Source organism: Taeniopygia guttata, chromosome 7 (genome assembly GCF_048771995.1).
Source record: "Taeniopygia guttata chromosome 7, bTaeGut7.mat, whole genome shotgun sequence".
Taxonomy (NCBI): Eukaryota; Metazoa; Chordata; class Aves; order Passeriformes; family Estrildidae; genus Taeniopygia; species Taeniopygia guttata.
In genome coordinates, this window is record NC_133032.1 from 28177654 (window position 1) to 28197436 (window position 19783).

General features: G+C 42.0%; 1 protein-coding gene and 1 long non-coding RNA gene across 6 annotated transcripts in view; one reads left to right on the plus strand and one right to left on the minus strand.

Moving 5' to 3' along the window:
• Nucleotides 1-5165, minus strand: part of ZNF804A (zinc finger protein 804A) — a 229914-nt gene extending 224749 nt beyond the window's left edge. For 4 of the 5 annotated variants that reach the window (XM_072931619.1, XM_072931618.1, XM_072931620.1 and 1 more), the window contains exon 1: nucleotides 2527-3674. In XM_072931619.1, the coding sequence (XP_072787720.1) occupies nucleotides 2527-2637 (111 nt within the window). In that variant the 5' untranslated portion in view covers nucleotides 2638-3674. Of the gene's footprint in view, nucleotides 1-2526; nucleotides 3675-3706; nucleotides 3774-5127 lie in introns of those variants that run through there. The other variant, XM_072931621.1, reaches the window with a different exon arrangement.
• LOC121470293 (uncharacterized) lies at nucleotides 2856-17390 on the plus strand. The gene is made up of 2 exons (XR_012056824.1): nucleotides 2856-2983; nucleotides 16748-17390. It is a non-coding gene; the product is annotated as an uncharacterized lncRNA (long non-coding RNA).
• The last annotated feature ends 2393 nt before the right edge of the window (nucleotides 17391-19783 follow it).

Consider the following 19783-nt stretch of genomic DNA (forward strand, 5'->3'; position numbering starts at 1 on the left):
CCACATAAAATCTTCTCGAGACCACGACATCATCGAACTATATCCAGCACTTTTCTACTTGATGTGAAATTCTACTGAAACACACACATTCATCTTCATTACTAGACAGAGGATGGTGGCAGGACTCTGAAGGAGAACCAAAACAAATGTAAGTTTTGCACAGAAGCAATTCTGTGTCGTACAAAGGGAGGCTGTTTTCAGGTTCTCCTTGGTTTATGAGGAAGCAGTGATTTTAGAAAGCTTGGAGCTCAGATGGAAAGACAATGAAAGCTTTAGAGCACATAGGAAGATATGTCTGAGTAAGAGCAGCTTCAAAAATTCTGATTTTTAGCCTCACAAATTGCTCTTTCTCCTTGTCTTATTTTATGATGGAAAACAGCAAGAGCATACTAAATGGTTGTGTTCCTACTGGAATTTCTAAAGACTTAGACTAGCTTACACTAACAAATATTTTCATCCTTCCAAGTCTGAAAAGCTTGTTTACAGTGAAAGTGACCAATCCCCTGAAACAATAAAACATCTGATTTTCCTATTGAAATGGATGTAGATGTACTTCAGCATCTCAAAAGTATCCTGTCTGAGCTAATAATGCCCTGTATCACAACTCAATTTGTGAGGTCTCTTTACCTCCTACAAATTAAAAAAGTAGCTCCGAAACACAAGTCTTGATGCCTGCATCTATGCCATTCATTTCACAGGGAAGGATTTAATTTTGCTGTCCACAGAGCCAACATCAAGAACTCTTCCTTTTCAACCCAGCAAAAACTTTGCCAGTGCTCAGTGCCCACACAGAAGCTGTTAAGCTCAAGGCTCTCATGGCAGTTCCACAGCCAGAGTCTCCCCTCACATCTGTCTCCATGAAGAGCTGGGCTGAGTTAAAATTTCTTCCCAGAATACATTTTTTTCCAGCATATGAGCACTTCAAAGGCCACACAATTATTATTTGAATTTGAAGTTAGCACCAGCCTTTCCCAAAATATTTTGGTCGCAAATAACTGTATCAGTAAATAAATTAATCAGTAATATTGAGAATACAGGGCTGCCTTTTTTCTTTTTTGCCAAAGGGGAAAAAAAAATGCTGTTGAAGCAGAATCCATTATGAACTGCAAGACAATACACAGTCCAAAAGTTACATCAGAGTATTCTCAGTCCTGCCAAATGCATCTTTACTGAAATTGTTTAGTTGGAAGAAGGTGATGTATCATGCCATTATTAGGAATGTATCAAATATTTCTTCAGTAGGTCTTGGGTTTGCAACTGTAACAGTGAAATATTACACACATATTGCCATCTCATGGATACTACAAATACTTGTTTAAAATTCCAGGAACGCAATCCCTGACAGAAAAAAATATGTAGAATCCACAGCAAATAAAATTGTAAAGATTTACAACGTGAAAGCAGGAACTTCACATTTGAAACAGTCCAAAAATCTGCCTCAGATTCTCTCGTAGTAGTTACTATTTTTATGACTTGGCTCAGACTTGCTTTAATCTCTTTATTTAGGGAGAAATTGCAAGCTTGCCAACTCTAGCAAATGTTAAGTACTTCAGTAAATTCCCCATCAATATAGGTCGTGCATTCGAGGGAACAAGAATGTGGTGAGTAAGTTCTGCTCCATCTCCTCCAAAGAGGATTTCAGAATAAGGCAGTGACGGGAGAGAGAGATAAACAACGTGGCTAAGCCCCCCTTTCAGCTCCATCCTCCTCTCCAGACATCTGTCCACACTGCGTTGTGCCGTGATTGAGATGTTCTGCGATGCAGCTCGCCCAGCCTGCCGTTATCCTACATCCCTTTTATCTGAGCAGGCAGGAGAGCAAATGTATTGCCAAGGCTACTGCGTCGTCACTCTTCCATTAAAGTTCAGTAACAGCACGAGGCGAGTTCCAGCGAGTCAGCAAAACCATAGGAAAGCCAACAGATGCAAAGACGCCTAAGTATGGAGGATGAATTCAGAAACAGCCCGAATAGCCTGTGCAGGCTTTCCGGAGCACCTCCGCCAAATTGCCTAAACCCACCGAGTCCTGTCAAACCCTGACTTCTGCTTTCAAAAAGAACTTGGCAGCCAACAAACCGAACCGCGGATCTTTTCCCAGGCTGCGCTCGAACAAACGCATCTCTCTACCCAAAGGGCTCGGACAAGCAAACAGACAAGTTTCGGGTCCCTTCCCGCACTTCCCCGGGCGGGACCCGCGGCTGTCCCCGCACGGGGGGACGGGGCCGGCGGGCACCGGGCAGCCCCCGCGCCGGGGGACGCGCTCAGCCGAGCGGCGGCCGCCTCTCCCCGCGCTCCCCCGGGCTGCGGAGCCCCGGCCCTGCGGCTCCCCGCCCAGAAGGGTCCCCGGGCCGCCCCTCCGCCCGCGGCCGCCGCGCCGGAGGCTCTGCGGGGACGCGGCAGCGCCTGCCCCGGGCGGGAGCCGAGGGCACCGCGACCCCGCGGCGGCACAGGAGGGGCGGGCGGCCCCGGCTGCCGCTGCGAGCCGGAGGAGAAGGGGGAAGGGGGAGGCAGGGGAAGAAGCCATTACCAGAGTTTTGTTCCCGTTCTTGCTGAGGGGGCCGCGGAAAACTCCCTTGATGTTGCGAAAGTGCCCGTTGCTGAGATGCGCGGAGCTGATGACAATGTAGTAGCACTCCATGGGGCCGGGGCCGCCTCCTCAGGCCGGGCTCGGCGGGGCTGGGCGGGGAGGGCCGGGGCCGGGGCCGGCGGGGGCCGGGGGTGCGGCCCCTCAGGCGCGGCGCGGCCGCGGGAGGAGGATGCGCGGCGGGGCGGCCGCGGCGGAGCCGAGCGAGCTGCCGCCGCCGCTGGCAGGCATAGTGCTATTATAGCGAGCAGCCTTGCCGGTCGGCTGCACTGAGCCAATGGCAGGGAGCCACTGGGCTGGTACCGAGCGCTGTCAGAGGAGGACATCTGTCACACGCCGCCTCCACCGCCACCCACCGCCCCACGCCCCGCTGCCCCCGCCGCGGACGGGCCGGCGGCAGGTAAAGGGGGACGGGAGGGGGGAGAGGGCAGAGCCGGCGCCCCAACCGCAGCGAGCCCCGCAGGTGGGGTGTGCCCTCCTTTTTCCGGGGGTGGGGACGACGACGAGTGTGATTCCTCCGGGATTCGGGGGGGTGGGCATGGAGAGATGCCCGGGGTGCGACGCCCCCAGCCCGACGCTCCCGCCCTCCTCCTCCTCCGAGCAGCCTCCGCGCCCTCCACCGCGCCCTTTTCTTTTTTCTGACATATTTCTCCAACACCCCACTCCACCTGCCCGGGCCGGAGCGATCCCCATCGGCCGCCGCCCCCGCCCGCCGCTCTCGGCTCCTCTGGCCCGTGACAACGTAATTGGGGGAAATCGGTCATTTCTCATCCTCGCTCGGGGTAAGCTCCATCCCGCCCTTCGCTGGGCTGCGGCCGCCGCAGCCCATCCCCGCCGCATCCCGCCCGGCAAGCTGCAGGATCAGGAGCGGGCTGGCAAAACTTCTGGGTCACGGCATCGGGAAGCGTTTGGGGCCGCATCCTCCCTTCCCAGGGCTCCCGCATCCCTCCTCTTTGGATGCCCGCATCCCCCCTTTCCAGGGCGCCCACATCCCTGCTCCTTGGGGGATCGCATCTCCCCTTCCCGGGGCCCGCATTCCTGCTCCTTGGGGGATCGCATCTCCCCTTCCCGGGGCCCGCATCCCTCCTCCTTGTGTGCCCGCCTCTGCCCCGCGGTTACTCACGGTTCTCCGGGCCCGGGGCCGCCGGCGGAGGCGGCTCTGCCCACCCGGCCTCGCAGGGCTTGGGCGTCTGCAAGGAAAAGGACAACAACCATGGTTTCTCGCAGGCTCTGGCGCAGACTCTGCGATCCTCAGCCTCAACGCCCGTGTAATGTGCTCTGCTCGGTTCTACAAAGCCCCCAGCAAACTGGACTAAAAACCATTAGGTACATCAGCATGAGGTAGCTATAGGATACCCCTATTCCTTCACCAGAATAAGCGTTCCTTTCTTTTTGCAGCACACAAACCAGAGCTGGCTTCCGTGACCAGAATTTGCCACAGTGTAAGATGTGCACAAGAAAGATGCTAAAGTGTGGTTTGTTGTTTTGTTGGTGCTTCCCCCTCCCCCCCGCCCCATAAGATATCTGTGATTTGGAGCTTTCTCATGTGAGGTGTGAAATACTCTTGGCTGGCTCATCTCCCAACTTGCTTTACCTTTATTCTGCTTTGTAAAAATCAAGATTGATGGGATGAATTTCCAGTGCCAAAAGAACGAACACCTTAGAAAAGCAGCCCAGAAACATGATGTAACATCTGAACATGTCTCTTAGTCAGCATTTACTGCTGGCAACATAATAGCAGTGTCCTATCATCTTGTCCTCCAAAATAGATGAGCTGCTGCCAGAAGATTCAGGATGGGGACACAATACAAAACATTTCCCTGGCACAAACTGTCTCAGGTGTTTGCATCCTTGATGAAGGAAGCCCCAGTTTTTTGAGATGTGCCCCCTTCTGATAAATATCTTCTATCATTACCTCCGGTGGTACACAGTGAATAGTAAATTTTGACAGCTGTCACTCATTCTTTGGCATTTCCAGCTCTTAGGAAGGAATTACAGAAATGGCAAAAGTGGAAAGTTTTGACAGCTGAGCCACAGGTGAGAGATCAGAATTTGCTGCGTCTTGTTACAGCCAAAAAAAGAGTGTCATAATGTACATGCACAGTAACATGATTTTTCTGGTTATGATGATGTACGTGTACATCTAGAAATAACCAGCAAGTTCGTTGCCATGTGAAAATCAAGTCAATATTATAAATACCTGATAAATTTAAAAACACAGCACACTTAAGGGCTGGTTCCCCTTCAGACGGAATCATGGGTGTCGTTCCCTCTCAAAAAATATCAGAAGTTTAGGTATGATAGAGTAATGAAAAGCCATAAAATGATGCAAGAAATAAAATTAGGCAACTTTTTCCTGGGAATAAATATATTTCAACTTGGACTAGAACAATTTTTTCCGCCTTCTAAATAGAACATTACTGATATGTGAGGACCCTTCTGCCTCGGAATGAAACTCCACACATCCACCATCTCAAAGAACTGGAACCTTTTTCTCTGAAATCCTTGCACAGACACATTTACTCACAACTTCTACAGCCATACCTGGGCCCTTTCAGGCTTGTACAGCTGCTCTCTGGCCTTTCAGAGACGTGCAGGCACTGCTTGCACGCTCTTGTTAAGAGTCCAAGGACTTGGGAACATCTTGCAGCAGCAGAGGAATAACCTACTTCCACAGCTCAGGTTTCAAAGGTTCACCCTGCTTTATACTAAACAGAAGTGAGAAAAAGCATTAAAAGCTGCTATAGCTTCTGCTCATGAAAATCACGGTCTTCCTCTATTAAGGGAGGGAAAACCAACAAACAATTAAAAACCAACTGATTCCTCCAAAGCACTAAATAAACAAAGGACAAGCCTAAATAACACCAAACAAGCAAAATATATATTTTCTAGTCCTGCCTATTCTGGTTGGCACTTTTTTTTCTTTTTTTGGCTGATCTCTGATCTATCTTAACCCTTCACCTAAGTTTTCTTGCCTCATTCTGTTTATTATGATCACACAGACTCAAGATGCTGCTTCGTTCCCAAATCTTTTATTTTTAATAAATTGCTGATTTCATAATCTCTAATGCTATGGCTTCTACCTACCATCAGTCTTCCCCATTTCCATCCCTGTCCTGTTCTCCTGGGTAAGTATCTGGGGTTTCAGCTCTTTATATTGCTATTTATTCAAATCTCTGCTATGTAATAATAACCAGTGCTGCTTATTTACTCATTCTCTTATTCTTCTCTTTGGGAAAAATCTCCAAGGAGTTGTTCTTGTATAAAACAGCAAATACCAACTCAAGAAACAGGCTATGGATTTGAGAGATTTTCTGGAAAACTTGTGAACTAGAAGCCAGTGAACAAATAAAACTAATTCTTGTGCATTCTATCATTTTTGTGCCTGTGAGTATACTCAGTATTCTTCATTCTAATAATATTTATTATTTAAGAAATAATCCTAGCATAACCCAGAAAAAATATTCAAAAGTATAAACTCTTTTGGTTTACGGTTTTTAAAGCATGGCACAGCATAGGTGTTACTAACATATCCTGAGAAATCATTCACTCTCTTCAAGCATACCCATCAGGGATAGAAAGGAATATCTGTGCTTAAGTCACAAGGAACTCAAAATTAAGTTCCCACAGCAATTCTTAGTTAATTCAACAAAATTCACTTTATCCTAAGAATATCTCCTTGTTAGTAATCTGCTGCCTGAGACACACCTTTTTACCATCTCCTGCACTTTCAGTCTCCTTGTACTAGTCTTTTTCTTTTTTTTTTCCTTTTCACCGAGCCCTGTATGTGTTTCCCTATTTCAGATGCCCATCATCCTTGCACGAAGCAGAGAGAAAGCTGGGAGTATCCCGAGTACCTTTTAAAAGCCATTATGGGGTAATGTGCATTATACAGTGTATTACAAGTGCATTCATTCATCAGCTGTGGGGGTGGTAGAGCAGGATAGAGGAAACTGGGATACTCTGGTAGCCGAGTTCCCAGCACATCCTCCATGGTGTGTCAGGAGTATCAGAGTGGGCTCCCTGTTCCAACACTTGAGCTGAATGGAGTGCTGGAATCACAAAGCTAAGAAAGGCAGCAGTGCCTTAAAGCCCTGCAGCTCCCAGAGTTGTATCACAGGGAGAGCCCTGGGAAGGCTTGGTCTAGCATTTCAGCTCAATCCCAAAAGTAGCAGCAAAGATTTATCAAAACATACTCTGTTTTCTTTCTTTGGTCCTTCAGCCCTTCAAAGCACACAATTTCACACCACTGCTTAATTAGAACAGCTCAGGTGAAAAGCTTGTCCAGCAAGAATCGTCCCCTCCCTCTTTTCACATATCCACATCTGTACCTAGCACCACATTCCTGTGCTCAGAAATGCAAACACTTCTCTGCTCCTGCTTTTCCCAGTCACCAGTATTACCACTGCCTGCTTTAGGATACTATTGGGAAAAACTGTTTTGTTACTGGATATAATACACCATTCTCTGTATCTTCTCTTCTTAATGTTTATTCTGCAGAATTTCCCCAACAGAACAAGGACACAGCATCTTTTTGTTTTCTCCTCTAATCCATTCCTAACAAATAAACCAAACCGGACAAATAAAAATTCAAAATAAAATTGCAAATGACACCCTGAACATGAGATGACACCAACAAGTAACTGATGTACTATAATAGTATTAAACAGCAAGATATTTTTACAAAGGCCAGAAAACACCCAATGACCCAAGCCAAAACACCTGATGGCTGCACAAGCCACTCCTGAGCATTTCAAACACTGAAAATGCAATTCACTGTGCTATGTTAAACATTTCCATAGAAGCAAATCCTCTGTCAAATAGAGTGTGAAAAGCAAATGGAGCCAGCAACTGGAAAATGAATCCCCAAAACAGTCTGTCATGGAATTACGGTTTCCCAATATCCATTCAAACCGAATATCCAAGTCAAATCCTAACAGAATAAATGAAATTAAACTATCCAACATCATAAGAAAAAAATTGGATTTTATCTCCGAGGAAATGCCTCCATCTCCAGTGGAAGGTGTCCCTGCATGTGACAGGGCAGTTTTTAAGTAGTTTTGTTTTTCAGATGATCTTTTTTAAATGGTCTTTAAGGTCCTTTCCAATCCAATCCATTCCATGACTTTTCCCAACTGACTGCTATACAAAATCTTCTCAGTTTCACTTCTCTAACAATCTAGCACAACAGTGCAAGGAACAATTGTTCAGTGATAACACAAAAAAACTCATTAAAAAAATACACCCTTTCATAAATCAAAAAGCAGAAGCCAGAAGACCACAGAATGGGTGTGATTCTACCAAGCCACCAGCCAAAGCTCAATAAAATCCAGCAGGTAAGGTACACAACTAGCATTACATTAAAGCAAACAAGACATGAACACCATAAACAATATCCAAAGAGATTTCAAGCAGTCATTCTGCATCTGGTGCTTTTCTGGAGATGGAATTGACTACATAATGAGCACCAAGTTTTCATTTTTAATCAATTACATTTTTTAGAATTTTATCCAGTTAAGACTTGCTTTGTTAAAAAGTACACCATTTGCAAGATACTTAAGAAATTAAAATATTTTATGAAAGTAAATGAGACATTAAGGGAAAACCTGATAAAAGGAAATCCACAAATAAATAGGAAAATTGTAAATTTTGAAATCTAGGATAGCAGATGATTTGTGGCCATTTATTACAACCAGATTATTTTCCCTGCCAACAGCCACACAATTTTTTTCCAGAGTTAAAAAATCTGGAGTCTAAAAAACTGATAAAAAATATTCCATAGTCAATTAGAAACTTCACATCTGTGAGCTTGGGCTCCTTTTCTGAAGCAGTAGGTATTTCTGTGGGAAGAAACCCTGAAGTTCACACCAGGAATTGGCATTAGCTCCAGACTTTTCCACTGGGTGGTGGTAATGAGATCAGGAAGTTCAGGAGAACCCTGAGCACCACCAGTATTCACTCATTTCTGTATTCATTCATTCGATCACTCTGTCTCTCCCTCCATGCACACGTTCCCACCCGATGTGTACACATGCCACGCTGGAAACCTACTGGCACAGCAATGAAAGGATGAACAGAATCGGTCTAAAATTTTTCAGGGCTGGACTATAAAATTAATCTTAACACAGTTTGCTGCTTTAGCATTCGGTTAAACGACATCATTTTCTCAGTGTAAAACCTGAAGAGAGTTGAGGTGAGACAGATGACAGGTCAGAAAATAGCGCTATTTATTCCTGAACGAGCAGGTATAAATTAGAGCCCCACTGGAGGAAAAAATGCTCCAGAGATTCATATTGTAATACATTTCATCGAGTTCAATATGTGACGTGCTATGATGGCTTCCTTTTTCATGTGATCTGTAATTGTCACAGAAGAGAATGGAAATTAAATTTAAAATGTTGTGTTTACTTTCCCAACGTTACACATTTCAGCAAGATCCATTTTTCAAAGTGGGAATGTTTGGCATAATCTGAAAATCAAAGCCCTTTACAATATTTATGGTTACGACCTCCCAGCTTAAAGCACCATAAATCACATCAGGCATTAACTGGTTCACTTTCACAGGGCACCAGTTGTAACAATACCAAAACACAGTACAGTATTAAGCACGTGCTGGGGAAGGATATTTCTAATACTATATAATCTGATGCATTGCCATGCTTTTAAAACCACACCATTTTTATTAATTATGATTTAAATACTGGTAGATAGTAGAGTCCAGTAACAGCCTTAAAGTCCTTTTTTGGCCCTTCTGAGTTGCTTGATAGATGGTTGACACTATCAGCTTACTGTCTGAAGGGCCCTGTTTATTCATTAGAACAATTTCTTTTCCCTAATAACTCATGACTTACCAATCTGTCTGCTGTAGTGAAAGAATGTAATTACAAATTGGCATGTTAAAATACTATCAAAAGAATTTAATCCAACTTGCAAAATATTAATAAGTTATGTGTTTAATTAAAGATAACCATATCAAAATATCTCAAGTACATTATAGATTACTAGCCTGAAAAAATAAATGTGGCAAAAAACCAAGTCAGTATTGCTCTAAAAATAGGGAGGACTTCCAAAGCCCAGTGTATCTGGTTTGGCATTTGGACAAGGAAAAAAAATGTCTACATAATTCATTTAAGAACTTACTCATTGCTCCAAGCTATATAAATCATGCCAAGTTTTACCAAATGCATTTTTCCTTGAGTATCTGTAAGACCTGTGTGATCACAGAAGACAAGGCAAAAGACTATTAACAGACAACTGCCATGGGTAAACTACAAATCTGTGTCCAAACAGCAACATGAACACTTCTTTCTTCATCCAGTTTTTGGGGTGCCTTGGAGCTAGGGTGCTCTTGTATTGCTGAGTCCTGAATTAACAATCCTCATCTGGGGGAATAAAGTATCATAACTATTAATGACTACACATTAGTTTAATTAAAATAATGAGTACTCTGACATCATTTATTTATTATTAGAGTGCAGCACATTAGTTCCATGATTTTTCTACTCTACAGCTTTGTTCACATGGTCTTTTGGATCAACAATTTCTTGTGATAGTTACATGGGAAGTGCCATAGAAGAAAAATCTTCTCCAGTTTTAAAAGATTATGTTCCACTTCCTTCTTTGCATAATCATTACACAATGTATGCATGCATATATATGTATATACACACATATAAACATATATATGTTTGGATCATTAGTAGTTTAATTTTCTACTTTCATTATTGCTATGTAACACGCTCCAGTGTCACTTGACATATTTCTGTAACTGCATGTTACCTTCTCTCCACACAAACCTGAATCTAGTACAAGATATCTATTATCTAGACCTACACTCAAAGCATCATTGCTTTTACAGAATTTCAATATCTAAATATATTAAATTACCCTTGAACTAACCTTAGCATCAGCATTCCCACTAGAACCAGTGACCCTAAGGCATTCTAAATGCCTGAAGTTAAGAGGAAAAGAAAGTATAAAATGTCTTAAAAGTCAAAACACAACTGAACTATTCCCTGGAAACCCATGTGCTACAGTCTTTACAGGAAAATGCATTTACTTTAAAAAAAAACAGCCAAACCAAAAAATACATGCAGAAAGAAAAAAAAATCTGTACTCAAATTGTCACCACTCTGGAAGAAATATTGTTTAAACTTGCTGATCTTGAGTTAGTTTGAAACAAGAAAAACAAAAACCCAACAAAGCAACAAACAACCAACCAGCCCAGCCTCTAAACCAACAAAAATACTTCCACCCTACTGGTTTTGAAGCCCATCTTTGGATTTGTACCTTGTATTTATTAAGCCTGAGCCTGGCAGGACAGTCCCTCACTCCCTCATGATGCCTAAACCTGCCACTTTTAAATGCCTGTGCTTCTACCTCTTTGTCAGCTGGAAATCACCATCAATTATTTGACCTAACACTGAAATAAAATATTCTTCAAGCTTTTCTCTCCCTTTTTTTTATAAATAATCATGCTTTATTGCAAGACACTGACATCTCTGCAGCTTCTGCTGGTAAAGCTTTATTGTCATTACTTTAATGCTTGAACATAAATTGATTCCTTGAGCTTCCTAGTTATTTTTGTACATCTTCTCTAAATTCCCTCTGCTCACTTTCCTGAGTGAATAATTCTCTTATAAAAGTGTATTTGTATCCAAATGACCATAAGCGTAATGTACTTGCAGGCAGATTATATTTAAAAATCAACCCTTAAAGACAGCAATTTAAGTTTTTTGGTTGGATATTCATCTCCATTATGCCCTCCATGTTATTTTCAGAAAGCAAAACATTGATTAGTTTTGGAATAACACCCTAAAGGTTGAAAAGCAGGAGCTGTAACAAAATTATCTCACTGAGGGTCTTTGAGAATAAAAATAATGCTCAGGGAGTGCCACTGCAAAATGAGATTGCATGTAAGGATGCAGGGCACACATTTACCTCTATGCTGCTGCTCCTTCATCTTTCTGGCTTTCCACTCGTGGAGGTTCTCGTGGGGGCTGACTTTGGCACTCCAGGCTGCCCTTGCACTCTCCCCTCGTGGCTGGCAAGCCCATCCTGGCTTTTTATAGGGACCACAGATTGCTCTCACACCCACAAATTGCTCTTCTCATTGCTTAAATTCTAGCACAGTCAATTCTTTACCTGTAAGTGATGCTTCATTTTTCCTACCATTTCTCATCTGCAGTTTACTCGCCCTTCACATGAGGAACTAACAAGAAAGCCAAGAGAAACCCAAACACTATTTGTATGAATTTATTAGCAGGAAGCCAATTTTTGCTCAATATTACAACCGTGCATTTTGGATTTAACAGAACATTCCTCAAACTGAAGGCCAGCAGAGAAGTAAGTGGTTTTTGGACAAAGCATTTTCTGCCCTCGTGAAAACAGCAGCAGGAAACAAACTCCAGTGGTCAAAATTGGATCATAAAGATGAAAAACCATATGTGTTTCTGGTCTTTAAATTGCTACTCTGCAGAGTGATAAGAGACATCATATAGAACCTTATCAGGATTTAATTTCCTAACAGAAATGAGAAAGGAATGTGCAAAGCCCCTCTTACATGAGCTAGCATTAGATTGCCGTACACGATAAAAATATCTTAACAGGCGTATACCTAAAGAAGATTACATCCCATCTCTCCTTCCTGAAGATGCTTTCTATATACAAATTCTTTTAAAAATAGCATATTTCTGGTTTTCTGTGCATGACTGTGTTCTTCAGGAGATGTTTTCTGGCAAAACCCTCCTCACAGTTACCGTATCCTTTTAGTGCTTCCATAATAATACCTTGTAAAATGCTCTTAGTGTATGAGGTTTATGAATGAAACCTGTCAAAGTATATGTACCACAAAAACATTTGCTAAATTTCTTTGAAATTTAATTCTTGGCTGTAGTCTGTGTCACAAAGGTTCTATAATAAAGCCACCATCACTATGTGAAAAACCTTGTTTGTATGCATTTGTATTTTGTACATCTTTGCCACGTCATTCTGCATCCCTTTCCTGACTTTTGTATCCTAAATATATTTACTAACCACCCCCCACATTCTGTTTTATTTCTAGTCTCTACCAACCACCATGTTATTTTCCAGAAAAACTCAAATTTCCAAAGGGTTCACTGTGAGCAACGTTGCCCTTTTGATCATGAAAATGAGCACATTTTCACACAAATTTTATACTTTTCACATTGTGATATATTTACTGCAGGGACATTATAAAGAGCATTTACAAACAACACGTAAACATGTTCAACATGCTACAAACACGTTCAGCATCCATGTGGGGCCTCTGGGAACAGTGGAGACAAGCAGAGCTCTGGATTTGGGATTGCCTGCTCTGCTGGGTAATGGGCAGTATTTTTGGACAAGTGGCCATAGGAAATGAGGGATCCCCACCCTCAGCTTCACCTTTTCTCAGCTCTCCAGGTTTTGCCATTTCTCCTCCTTGTGTTTCTAACCTAATCTAATTCTTAGAACCTAAAATACCTGTCACAACAGTCAGAACAGGATTATTTGCTATTCCATAACATGTGCTGCTCTCATTTTGCAACACTAGGAGTGCCATAAAAAGGAATAGTTTTCCATCTTGGATTTTTGTTAGATAAATTTAAAAAGGCTAATTATTAATAAAACACACTAACATATGTACCCCTGAACAGACTAAGACTGTGCCCATCCTACCTTGTTTTAACAATTTCTGAGTTCTATCCTCCCATGCTTAAATATATACCATAAATGCTTTCTGCGAGTTTGGTTTTGTGGACTTTTTATGACACTGCTTCCTAGAAACATCTCGGGGAAGGGCTTGGCTCTTTCCTCCCTGCTCTCCACATCCATTGGGATGATGAAGCAGCGAGGATTTCCCACACTTCTCTCCGGTGTGTCTCCTGCGTCAGGCTGTTCTGTGACTCTGCAAAGCACACTGCACATCTTGGTGCTGTGCCAAGCCTGCCTGGGAAGCCAGCCTCCCAACCAGCTCCTCATGCCACAACCAAAAATCACCCAACCTTACAGAAATACACTGCTGACTATACTCTGAAATACATTTTGGTGTGAAAAAGCTTCAGATAAATAAAAATTTCAGCAAAACCCGACCTTTCCTTGGACATACTTCAAGACTAACTGCAATGTTATGTTCCAGTTATAGAAACACCCCAAATGAATAAGCAGATATTTAAATTCTACAGATGCCACCCTAAGGAAAAAATTTAGTTAAACATAAATGGCATGATTACCTAATGGGCATAGCAAAATGTTAGGAAAGTGAAGTGTTTGGATAAAACAGCAATGATTAATTTTTCATTTAATTTTTTTCTCAAATATAACATACTTCTGGAGATGATACTTAGTGAACATACTCGTGGTTCCAGGCCCACACAGTATTTTAATTCCATAAGGTGCGTGGGAGGTTTTTTAAATCCACATAATTTTGTGTTATTTTCTTTTTACATGTTAAGTTATTATCATCAGATGGAGGGGAAATTAAACATTCTGAATGTGTTAAAAGCCTTGGTCTTCTTGACTCCTATTACCAACTGCTAACTATTGCTAAACTCATCCATTTTTGGAACATGAACAACCTTGATAACATCAGATGAAGACAAAATAAAAATAGAGCTTTGGCAAATCCTGTGAATTAAATTCCAGTATCTTGGAACACCGTGTAAAGCTCTTGATTGGTTTTGCAAACGGAACTCACTATATTAATACTGAAACTAACTCATTTCCTAACTTTGCTAAGAGCAGCCAGAACTATAGTCATGCTGGAATAGTGAGGAACTAAATAAAATCCAGGCTGTGAATATAGCTGTGATTTGTTTTTTCCTGGGGCAAGGTTTTGGGAACACCTTTCCAGAAAAGGTTTTGTGAAAATTATTCCTAAAAAACTTTATATCCAGTCATCCTTTCCTTTGGGGGCACATTATAGATGTTGTTTCCTCCTTTTTCTGAGAGTAGGCAGTAAAAGCCGTCTTTTCCATCACCTTCACTATTTGGCTTTTAAGATGACCAGAATTAAAAAGCATTTCTTTCTTCATACAGTCCTTATTTTGACATACAGTCCTGAGGAGAGCACTTGGATTTCCTCACTACTCAGACACACAGCAATAAAGATGCTTAATGAGCAGCAAGCCCAGTTTTTGCTTGTCTGGGTCATGTTTACATGATGTGACCATTTCAGGGGTGGCGCAAACCAACTGGGAATGCTGCAGGAGGTGCTCCTGTTCCCAGCTCTTGCTGGGTGGAGGAAGAAGCAGCATCCCTGGGAGGAGTCACTCTGGGACAGTGCCACAGGTTGTGGGCAGTGAAGAGCACCAACATTTCCATCACAGAGCCAAGGGGTCTGTCCTGCTCCTCGAGGCCCAGCTGAAAAGCCACCACTGACATCCCTGGGCTGCCCTTGGCTTCCTGCTGGCTCTTCCCTGGCTGCCATGGCCTGACAATGAGCACACATCTCAGCCCCAAAAAAAAGCTCCTCAGCTACCTTCTGACATATTAACATGTGAAAAACAGCAGGCATCAGAAACACCTGCGACAGCATCCGAGAGAGGCAGATGTAGATTTATATATAAAGGGTAGCTTATGCTGATGTGGATACAATAAAAACAACTCCAGTATGTATTATGTAAAATCCTTTACTTTCCAAAAATGGTATCAGCTCTAGAAAATCACATACAGTTTAGGTACTTTACTAATAGCTTTTATTTGGAGGAGCACTATATAAGTTTCTTTGCTACGAGGTGAGAAAATAGATAATTTTTAAAAGCATGAAATGCTTTAAGAACCACCAAATACCCTGAATTAATTAAATTTCAGATTTAAAAAAAAAATCCTCAAATGTCAGGTGATCTCACTGCAGTCATAAATATCTCAAAGTTATTATTTAATGCTTTCCTCTGTTCATAAGCCTCTTAGAACAGAAGCACATTCTCCAGAGATCATTGGCTTACTGTGTACCTAAAGAAATTAAGCTACAAGTCAATTATGGCAAATATATTTCATTTTCCCCCAGGAATGGGCAGGTGAAAGGGCTTAAGTTCAAATGGAAATTAGATTAACAATAATATGAAAGTTATTTAACCCCTAACTTATATAGTGTGGTCCTTGGGCAGCTTTGTGAATGCATTCACAACCAGTGCAGACAACAAAGCACATAGAGCATATACCTCAATTTTTGTTATTAATTTTAAATCCATTTTCAAGTCCTATCAGTGAACAATCATTTTCACTTGGTAACCATGTATTCTCTCAAGTTCTTTAAATAATATTTAAAACCTAATGTAAGCAACATGCAGCATTTACTGATGTCCATCAGTATCTCATATCACCACCCAAAACATGGAATACAACTCAGCAACAGAAGATGCCTTTCCACTGGAAAATTTACAGTGCTTTGGCTACAGCCTTTACTTTCCCTCTTCCAAATTAGTTTCATCATCATTTTGATGAACTCTTGAGTTAGGAGTGGTTTTGCTGTTTTGGGTCATTTTATCCCATAAGGTCTAACCAAAACCCATTTTTCCCCCAATTCTTTTAAAGCTCCACAACATGTTGAATATTACACTAGGGATAGTTTTGCTGTTGCTGGTTTTGCCTTCAGCAATATTGCAATTTAGTGATCCATAAAAATGAATGAGGCCACGCTTCTGGAAAGGACACTCCCATCCTTAAATGCACACCACTGAGGGGCCCTATTGGAGCCAGTGAGCACCAGCCCACACCACCTTAGGAAAACAAACCTTAAAACCTCTACAAGGAGTTTGTTGAAACCAAGATACAAAAATGCCAATGTGTTGGTAATAAGCAGAATCAGGAACTGGAGGTCTGGATGGCTTTGCTGGCAGATTTAAAATCAAGACTAAACCAGAGGTTGTCTATGGGCAAGGCTACCTGCTTCACAGACAGTGTGTGTACATCAGAAAGCAATTAAATCAGAGGCTTCAGCATTTGTTTTTGTTTGAATTGCAGTCAGTACCAACCATTGACCAATAACAGCATTTAAACAGCAAGCAAGCATTGTCATTGTTGGGCAGGGAAATTGAACCAGCAAAGATTAGGAAATGCACTTCAGTGGGAAGAAAGCTAAGCACAGGCATCAGTTATTTAGGGATTCAGTCGTGCCTGCTGCCCACAACAACAATAACAATTCTCTCTGCTGTATTTTCAGAAATGAGCTTTCTGCCAACAGTAACGCAGCAGCTGCAAACTCCACTAAAGATTTCAGCTTAATTACTACAGGATTCCTCCAAGCCCTGCTAAGCACTGACCTCACAAGGACTGGCTCGTGGCTCTGGAAGAGAGTGTGCAGCATCCTCACGTCCCCCTAACCAGAGCCTTGAGATGTGGAAAGCTTCATTCAAGCTCTTGACATGTTCACAAGCACCACCCCTGCTATTCCATGTCCTTCCGGCTCAGATATTCCTGCTACACACAAAGGCATTTCTTACAGTTTGTGCTGCCATCTTACAAACCCACAAAAAGCCTCTTGCTCCAGCACACGGTGACACATCCCTTGCCTCATCCTGCTCTTGGAGTTAATCAGGACTACAGCATGTTCCCACGAGAAAGAAGCCTTCATTGTTCAGTTGAGAAGCATAGATACACACAAATATATATTCTATCCATATATCTGCAACTATTGCATCACTTTCACCTCCAGGGAATGCATAAAATATTAATGCTTTTATAATATTGCATTATGTATTGCTGGATTACAATGTATAATCTTATAAAGGATCTTATAATGATTATCATACTAATAAGTTATAGACAAGAGACTCTGGGGCATATAAAAAGCATAGTCAACCTCTTATGGGTAAGCTCTTGTTTTAAGCCACACAACAGATCCCAAATAATACATGGACCCCTGCAACCATGGGCAGGAAAAGAGCTAAACCTTTTGAGTGGTACAGGGATCAGCTGCTGCTCAAGGAACTCCCTGCTCATGCTGGTAATTTCCTCTACCATGTTGTCTGTGATTGATTTTCACAAGTAGGAGTAAAACAGAATCATGCAAGCTAGGACACTGCCTAGAAAATAAATCTTTGAATTCACCTGACAAAATGAGTCAAACAGCAATAGCATCAGGACCACAATATGGCTCCGTTCACCTTGCCAAAGAGCAGGACAGTCTACTTAGGAGCCTCACTCTTAAAAGCAGTTACTGCTGACAAAATGTGTTTTTAGTGGCAAATAGTGCTAGGCTGAGAGTACTGGTACAGTCTAATGACATAAGTTAATGCTCTATCAACTTAAACCCTGCAAGGTTCTGGAACAATAGATCTGAGTGACAGAAAAGGCTTCTTTGTGATCTACTGAAATCAAATGAAAGGGAAAAGGAAAGGCAAATAGGTTACAAATACATCTGAAAGGAAATTTAATGGGTGAAATTCACTGTTCCTTTTCCTTTCACCACTTCCTAACAGTTTATTGTTCACATCTTGCTCAGGGCTACCCTTTGCCTATTCATAGCTGGCCCTGATCCTTCTGAACAAGCTGTTTCTAGCTACCACTTCCCTGTACTTTGTAATTCTAATGAAGAACCTTCTTAGTTATCACAAGGCTACTTTCCATTTAAACTCAAACTGGCTGGCTAGTCAATACTTAGCAGGAGCAGAACGACTGTAAAGAGAAAGTTGTTGTCCTGAATTCTGTGGTCCATTCTTAGTTTTTACTAAACTGTGATAACTTGCACTGCTCTCCTTCACAGTACCTAGAAACAAAGAAACCCCTCCAAGATCATCTCCTGATGTTCAAGTATAGAAAGTTTGCTGATAGTAAATAGTTAGACTTAAAGGAGAATGGATTAACAATATCCCAGTGGGCATCTAAACATGACACTTCATTTGCAGCTCAGTGCTATTGCAATAATTGCCATTACTATTAGACTTATAAATGTATTTACAAGTAAACATGTTCCAAACAATTGCAATACACAGTGCTGCTGGGGTAATACAACATATAAAGAAAGCCAAAAATCAAAGCCAATTCACCACGTACCTAAAAAGTCACACAACACTAATGCCAAAATCAACAATGCCATTAGGTTCTGTTAATGTAATGCCCTTCTCTCATCCTTTGGACATACAAACCTATTTCCCAGTCTCACAGCATCTCTATTTTCATCCATTGCTGGTCCACACATTGCAGAAGAGTGCACACTAAGTCTGCATCAGGATGCTTTTATGCAAGAGGTATTTAGGGGGAGAACAGAGACAGCCAGAAGGGCAAATGCCTCTGCACCAATTTTGTACACTCTGGATGGAATTACTACAGGAGAGACTGCACTAGCTATTGCTAGAGCTGAGAAACGTCATCTGATGAGAAACAGGAAGTGTGGGGAGGTGTTAAACGCTTTTATGATTTTGTTCCACATCCAGGTGAATACTTTAAAATATGGCAGCTGTAAAAGCCAAAGCCACGCAATTTGTTCAGACAATTCATTTCCAAATCTGCCTTCTTTCTTTTCCAGAAAGAAAAGAATGAAGGCAGATTCATTCTAGCAAATTTCACTGAAACACTCACATGCATCCAGAATTAATAACCCAAAGTTACAAATAAGGGATGGAGTCAGATCATATGCTTTTTTTTATGAGAATTAATGCCACATAAAGAAGCTGCATAAGAAATCCAAGCCCCAATTTCTGACTTGTAAACATTCAACTCAAATCTCCCTCCTCCTTTCAATGTAAAAAGAACTAGTGAAACATGGATCTCTTTTACTGACAGATTTGCGGCCTCTCTCTCAAACAGGGAAATCCGAACGACAACAAAAAATGGTTTAAGAGGTTTGGAATACAGAAAGCTGCTGTAAAGGTCCATATACATGAATCCCTGTAGAGCACTCCTGGAATCAGCTGGTGACTTGGATCAGAGTGTGCAGCTTTTGTTTAGCCTAACAAGGCAGAGGCCAGACTGGCAGGCTGAGCCTAAACTCTTTAACTCAGGATCCCCCAGGCCCACAGAGCAGCTAACCTGCCACATTGACTGACAGGCAGGTAAATGTGAAACATGCTTTTCTACTTGTTGGATCATGTACTTCAGTATAGTTACTCTGTGTTTTTATCTTCATTTTCTCCATCTGATCAGGGCTCTCTTTGCTAATGCAGTCACCCTCTCTTTGACTTCCAATAGAATAATATTCACTAATAACCCACAAAGCAAGGCTTACATTGTGATCACTTTTATTATACAATCTCTAACA